Source organism: Nestor notabilis, unplaced genomic scaffold (assembly GCF_000696875.1).
Source record: "Nestor notabilis isolate BGI_N333 unplaced genomic scaffold, ASM69687v1 scaffold8638, whole genome shotgun sequence".
Classification (NCBI taxonomy): domain Eukaryota; kingdom Metazoa; phylum Chordata; class Aves; order Psittaciformes; family Psittacidae; genus Nestor; species Nestor notabilis.
In genome coordinates, this window is record NW_009941541.1 from 69073 (window position 1) to 76382 (window position 7310).

Genomic DNA, 7310 nt, shown 5'->3' on the forward strand with positions numbered 1-7310 from the left:
GTCTGTGGGGAAGGACAAGGGACATGCGGTTACTCCAGGGGTATCCCCATTTCCCATGGGAATGGCTGATGGGAGCAAAAATGCTACATGTGTTAAAATATTTACTGGCCGGGTCCATAAATGTGCATCAATCCTGTGTTACCTGTGCCAGCCCTCTGGAATGCCGCAGACACTCCACAAACTGCCAGAGAACACAGCCTGGCTGGTTTCTGATCAAGCTTTCACATGGAAAAACCCAGGGGCTCTCTCTGCCACACTTAGAATGATTTGGGTTGGAAGGGACCTTAAAGCTCATCCAGCTCCAACCCCCTGCCACGGGCAGGGACACCTTCCACTAGAGCAGGTTGCTCCAAGCCCCTGTGTCCAACCTGGCCTTGAACACTTCCTGTTTTCTCTGCAGACTTACGTGTTTCTAACCCCAACCCCATGTCCCCCCCTCCCCAGGCTACTCACTGCAGTTGTCCTCATCAGAATTGTCCTCACAGTCCTGCTCCCCATCGCACTCCGGGTTCTGTTTGCTGATGCAGTGCCCGCTGCGGCACTTGTAGGTGTACTCCTTGCATGACACCGTCGCCTGGACCCCTGCGGGCAGGACAAGGGGACAGGGGTTAGTTCCAGTTCTGGGGAAGCCCTTTCCCCTCTTCTGCCTGAACACCACAAGGATTTGCACTGGAACAGGCTGCCCAGGGCAGTGCTGGAGTAACCGTCCCTTCAAGCGTTCACACCCCGTGCAGCCGAGGCCCTCAGTGCCAGGGGTTAGTGGCGGCTTTGGCAGTGCTGGGAATGGTTGGAATCGATGATCTTAAAGGCCTTTCCCACCTCTGTGATTCCCTGGCTCCAGGGCCTGTGTGTCGGGGGGGGGGCAGGGGGGTGACAGCCCCTCCTCACCTTTGCCGCAGGTGCCCTCGTCGCTCCCGTCCCCGCAGTCGTCTTTGCCATCGCACTTGCGCGCGCTGGGGACGCACTTGCCGTTGCTGCACTTGAAGCTGTCGGCGGCGCAGCCTGGGGAGGAGAGCAGCTCCTGAGAGCCAGGAACAAGCCCTGCAGCCACCTCCCCGGGACACCTCTGCAGCTACAGCTGCAAACACCTATCACCCACAGACCCGGCCCCTTCTCTGACTTTGAGTTATTCAGCCCTCGCTCTCCTCAAAGACACAGCTCTCCCCTTCCTCCCCGCCACGAGCCTCCTTTGCCCCCTTCCTCCTCCCTTCTGCCCGTAGGGTGAGTTACTCACTGCACTGCAGCTCATCGCTGTTGTCGCCACAGTCGTTCACGTTGTCACAGACCCAGAACTTGGGCTTGCACCAGCCGTTCTGGCACCTGAACTGCTCGTCGGTGCAGGCTGGAAGGGGAGAGCGATAGCTTAGGCAACAGCACAGGATTTACACTGTTCTGGAGAAGAAAACTAACCTGGAGAGCTCAGCCAAACCCATGACGGTCAGGAGGATTACATAGAAAAACACATTCCTGGCTGGGAGGGACTGGAAAGGGAGGGAGATCCCAGAGAATCACAGAGTGGTTTGTGTTGGAAGGGACCCTAAAGCTCATCCAGTTCCAACCCCTGCCACAGGCAGGGACACCTTCCACTAGAGCAGGTTGCTCCAAGCCCCTGTGTCCAACCTGGCCTTGAACACTGCCAGGGATGGGGCAGCCACAGCTTCTCTGGGCACCCTGTGCCAGCGCCTCAGCACCCTCACAGGGAAGAGCTTCTGCCTCAGAGCTCATCTCAGTCTCCCCTCGGGCAGGTTCAAGCCATTCCCCTTGTCCTGTCCCTACAGGCCCTTGTCCAAAGCCCCTCTCCAGGTTTCCTGTAGGTCCCCTTTAGGTATTGCAAAGCCTGTTCTATATCCCACTGGGCCAGGATCCCAGATTGCCCTGAGTGCCTCCCAGGATAAGGCAGCCCACGTGCCCAGCCACCCCGCACAGACTCACTGCAGGATCTCTCGTCGCTGCCATCCACGCAGTCCAGCCACCCGTCGCAGCGCATGCTCCTGTCGATGCAGCGCCCCGTGTTGCAGGTGAACTGCCCGGGGCAGGCTGTGAGGGATGGAAAGGGATAAAACGACACGTGAGCCTTCCAGCCATCCCTTCTGTGTGCCTCCCCCCGAGCACAGCACGTTCCCTACAGCGTGCAGCGTTCAAACCCAGCTCTTCCAGAGCAGAGCAGGAGTACAGGGGGGCTTTTTCCCCCTGGAAAAGCACGCTTCCCCATCTATAGGGCAGCATAAGCACAGAGGAGGGACAGCCTCCAGATCTCGGGCAGAGCAGTTCCCCTCCACCAGCCCCAGGGTTTCAACTCACGGTCACTGGAGTCATAGGACAGGTACTCAGCAGAGAAGCCAGTGTCTGTGTAGGACTGGTCCGAGTGGAACCGGACCTCTATCCTGCCGGTGGTACTGGCCACCACAAACTGGGACCGCTCCCCACAGTACCTGCAGGGACAGACAGCAAAGGGGAGTGAGCTGCTGCAGGTCAGCACCGACCAAAGCCTCTGCCCCCCCAGACACCAGCACGAGGGCATCAAATCCCACACCAGAGAGCCAAGGGGCAGCAGAGGAGAGTCGATTTGGGGCTGATTCCACCCCAAACTGCTGCACCTCAAGGATGCAGGAGCTGCGTTTTGCTGCCACTTGACCAAAGGTTTGGGCTGGTCACAATGGAGCACGTGGTGTGGCTCCTCTCTTGCCATGGGGCATGGAGCTACAAGAGCAGGTCAGACCCCAGCACTCATCCCATCCTTATCCCTTATCCCACAAGTTTAAGGGAAGCCCAAGGTGCCACATAACCAAACGCCCGGCGCCTACCTCGTGCTGTTGATCTGCACATAGTCCTTGGTGCAGGAGCTGACCGGGATCCCGGGCTCCAGCACAAAGAACATGTTGAAACGCACCTTCACGTTCTTCCTAGAAGGAACCTGCAAAAGGTCAGCTGGGAATAAGTTTCATGGGAGGAGGGTTGTGCCTGGGGGGAGGATGGAAGATAACTGAGAATGCAAAGAAGAACGTTTTCCAGAAAGGAAGGAAACGCCTTCCCAAAAGCCACCCTTGGCACCGGCTCCTTAAAGCCTCCCTCTAAGCCTCTAGGTCAGACACAAGCAGCATGTCCCACATAACCATGTCCATTTGACAGACTCATTAAGGCACAGAGAGGATCCTGTCTTACCTCGATGTTCCAGACACAGTCCATGGCTGGGGGGTAGTGTGCTGGGTAATAGGGAGTGGTGAAGGTGCCACGCTCTCCTCTCAGAACCCCACCGCAGACTAGGAAGGTGAAAACAGGTTAGAGACTCAGAGATGAGGTTTTCCCAAGGCTTGGGAAGGTCCCATCACCCAAGGGAAGAAGGGAGGCAACAGTCTCTAACAAGGTTAAGTCAATCTCTGGAGAGAGAAGTGCTTAAAAAGAGAGAGAAGAACGAGGTGCTTCCTGCATCCATCAATCTGCACGTCTAATCCCACCTAGTTCTTATTTTGGCCTCCCCAGGAGATACGGTTATGGTCACCTTCAAGAGCAAAGTGAGCTCCAAGAGCCGAGATGTGACCCGCTTCCAGGTCTCCCTGGAAGCACCCCTGGCAAACTGAGCGCATCCCCAGCCGCTCTGCTCACCTTTCATCTTTGGGAGCTGGAAGAACTCAGCCTTGAAGCCGGGGAATCTGCCCTCCTTGTTGGTCACCAGCGTGACGAGCATGACGTTCTGGGAGGACAGGAAGGTCAGGTTGTAGGACGGGGCGTAATTCCCACAGAGCCTAGAAGTCCAGGACAAAATCCGTTAGGCAGCACCGATCACCAGGAGCTCAGGTACCAGCAGGACTCCTCAGTATCACCCTGACACTCCACGCCAGGACTCGGTGCTGTATGGAAAACTCATGGGATACTCACCTGACCAGTGCGTGGGGCTCCACGGGGCTCAGGGAGTTGTACACCTTGATGTAGTCACTGTCGTCCGTGCACGGCTCCAGCTCCAGCGTCTTGAAGGTCAGGCTGATGATGGAGTTGGCATCTGCCCTCAGGGTCCAGTAGCAGAGGGCATTGTTGGGGTAGGGGCTGTTGGGGAAGCCTGGTGTGGTGAAAGTGGTGATCTCCCCTTCCTTGGCGTGGAGGGCAAACATGCAGATATCTGCAGGGAGAGCAGGGAAGGGTTAAGGAGGCAAATGAGGAGGTTCTGCCCTGCCTTGCCCTGAGGTGCACAGTGCAGCACTTGCAGGTCCTCCTCTGCCTGCAGGTTGTCCCTGGGCAGGGCCTCATGCAGGGAGCACCTTTGCTTATCAACCTCCATCTACAAAGTGAGGCACTGGGGAATGACAGACTGGTTTGGGCTGGAAGGGACCTTAAAGCTCATCCAGTTCCAACCCCCTGCCACAGGCAGGGACCCCTTCCACTAGAGCAGGTTGCTCCAAGCCCCTGTGTCCAGCCTGGCCTTGAACACTGCCAGGGATGGGGCAGCCCCAGCTTCTCTGGGCACCCTGCTGCAGTCTGACCCCAAAACCAGCTCCAAGCAGCACACTGAGGTCTGCTCTGCACACAGAGCACCTCTCTCCAGGCCCTTCCCCAGCCCACAAGGAAAACCACCACCCCAAAGAGGCCACTAGAGACCGAAGTAGAACTGTACTTACTGTCCCGAGAGGAGTAAGCTATGGTGGGGTCCGCAGCTGCAGGAGAAAACAGAGGTGCTGTCAACCTTTGGGCTGTGAAAGTCCCTGGGTGCAAAGCTGAAGTTGTCCCTGGGACCCACACTGAATCACAGAATCATAGGAACAACCAGGTTGGGAAAGACCTTCAAGATCATTGATTCCAACCATTCCCAGCACTGCCAAGGCCACCACTAACCCCTGGCACTGAGGCCTCGTCTACACGGGCTGTGAACACTTGCAGGGACGGTGGCTCCAGCCCCGCCCCGGGCAGCCTGTTCCAATGCCTGAGCACCCTCTGGGCAAGGAATTGTTCCTCAGCTCCAGCTAAACCTGCCCTGGGGCAGCTTGAGGCCATTTCCTCTTGTCCCAGCCCTTGTTCCATCCCTTGGGAGCAGAGACCAGCCCCCTCCTGGCTCCATCCTCCTGTCAGGCAGTGGCAGAGAGCAATCAGGTCCCCCCTGAGCCTTCTCTTCTCCAGACTTGGCTTTGCTTGTGGCTCTGTCCCTGCAACCTGCACAGGGGAATGCTGCTCCCCTGGGCTTGGGGGAGCAGAGTGATCCAGCTTCTCCTCTGCAGGAGGGAGGATTCATCCCTGTCCCTCTCCAGACGTGCTCAGAGGAGAACACAGAGCGCTGGAGCGAAGCGGGGCAGGTCTGTGCCCATCAAAGCCGCGTCCTTACACCCCCATTGGAGTGGTCCCCGCTGCCAAAGGCACCCAAGGGAGGGCTGTGACCCACAGCTTACCCCCCCCCCAGCCCCAGGGACAGCAGAGCCAGCACTCACGGAAAGCCACGACCGACTCCACCTGCAGCACGGGGTTCCGCAGGCGCGTGTTCAGCTTCTGCACCAGGCTCTGCTTGTCGGCCATGGCCCGGTCCAGGCTCTCCTCCCGGTACTTGGGGACAAGGAACTCTGACCAGTAGTAGGCAATGACACTGCCTTCGCTGCAGGGAAAGGCAGGGATGGGGTGAGAGACACAGGAGGGCTCAGCTATCAGGAGAAGAAGGGGGCAGGCTACTTGAAGAGGTATTTGTGGAGGATGACCCCAGGGAAGGGAGAGACTCAATGGTAAGTTAAGCAAACTGTGACCAGCAAAGGTGCCTGCCAGCCAGGGAAGTGCCTATCAAAGCTGCCAGGCACCACCCATTGCAGTTCATCCCCTGACATGTCCCTCAGCACACAGTGGCAGAAAACAATAGGCATTTTCAGGCAGCTCTTCAGTGCCCACCCTTTCCTGGTTCACTCAGGTTGAATACTGAGGTGCCTCCATCCCAGCACTGCTCTCCTCCACCCTGAGACAGGGCATAACACTCACCTGAACGCGGTTATCACGGTCTCTTTGTGGTAAGGGCCAATATCTCCATGATCCCTGTAGATATCCTCCACCTGAAAGGTTTAAAGAAAGGAGTTCAGCACGTCTAGAAGAGAGGAAAGGACAGACAGAGCTTCAGGCCTGCTATGGAAAACCAGGGCACACACCCGGCATCCCTGGCTGCAGGGGCCAAGGAGAGGAAGAACAAGGAGGAAGCACAAGGAATACCCCGATCTGAGGGGAAAGGCAAGTCCTTCAGCACAGAGAGCACACACCCTCCCACCTCAGCTCCTACCTAAAGCTCCAGCCAGTTTTACATGCAAGATCCCTGTGGCCATGGGGCAAAGAGGGAAAAGTCCTGCTTGCAGGAGGAAGGATGCAAGAAGCCTCTTACCGTGCTCTTCACCTTCTTGGCCAGCATGATGAACTCTGGAGAGCTGGAGTTCTCATAAGCATCAAGGAAGTCCCAGTTCAGAATCCTCAAGTGGCCATTGAAAACCTTCCTGACGGCTGCATTCCTGTCTGGAAAGACACAGTTCGGAGTCAGGAAGGGCAATCGGAGCTGGGACTGTGGCACAGCAGGTCCCCAGTGACAGCAGTCGGGACAAGGGGTGGGAATGGCGTGTCCCCCTCTTCCCAGAGCTAGAGAGGGCAGATTCACACACTTACATTTGAAGTGCCAGACCAGGAGGCCGGTGACAAGGGAGACAAGGAGGATGCCGACGACCACGCCGGTGAGGACGACCCAACACTTTGGGCCGCGCTTCTCCATCTTCTTGGAGTTCATGGCAGGGAGGAACTCCACCCCTTCCTCCAGGTTGTTCATGTCCTGTGAGAGGAGGGAAGGGATGGGGGGGAAAGTTGATCCCAAAGCCTGGTTTGGAGAGGTCCAGCTAGTGGCTGGACTTGATGATCTTAAAGGTCTTTTCCAAACTGGCTGATTGCGTGGTTCTACCTGTGTGTGGTGGCTCCCCAGCAACACTGAGAGCTCCACACATGCCTCAGCATCAGCAGCCCCACAGCCACCCCACGGCAGGAGAAACCCTGAAGGCTTTTGCTTTGCTGTGCCACACACACCTGATTCCTTTATGGGCTTCACACAAGGTCATCAGCTCCAGCAAACTCAGGGGCAAGTCCACGCACTGCCCCGTGACCGTGGTAAGTCACAAGCCCACAACCACCAAGATCTCAGATGAAACTGCAGACAAAAATCCACCCCTGCGAAGCACTGGCTGTGTGGAAGGTGTGTCACAGCACGTAAATAGCCTTCCTGTAAAGAAGAAACCGAGCTACTTCCTCCCTTTACAACTCTCTGCTCGTCTGTCTCCTGGCAAACACAACCCTCCCTCATTTCAGCTTGGGATTCCCTG

The 7310-nt window shown here is 57.1% G+C and overlaps 1 protein-coding gene across 1 annotated transcript in view; it reads right to left on the reverse strand.

Moving 5' to 3' along the window:
- ST14 (suppression of tumorigenicity 14 (colon carcinoma)) overlaps positions 1–6766 on the reverse strand; it is a 9082-nt gene extending 2316 nt beyond the window's left edge. Inside the window, 14 exon segments of the mRNA XM_010020952.1 lie at positions 349–582; positions 889–1002; positions 1235–1342; positions 1933–2037; positions 2302–2432; positions 2805–2914; positions 3163–3260; positions 3604–3743; positions 3877–4114; positions 4611–4646; positions 5412–5572; positions 5944–6014; positions 6335–6462; positions 6610–6766. Coding sequence (XP_010019254.1) covers positions 349–582; positions 889–1002; positions 1235–1342; positions 1933–2037; positions 2302–2432; positions 2805–2914; positions 3163–3260; positions 3604–3743; positions 3877–4114; positions 4611–4646; positions 5412–5572; positions 5944–6014; positions 6335–6462; positions 6610–6766 — 1831 coding nt within the window.
- Between the last annotated feature and the right edge of the window lie 544 nt (positions 6767–7310).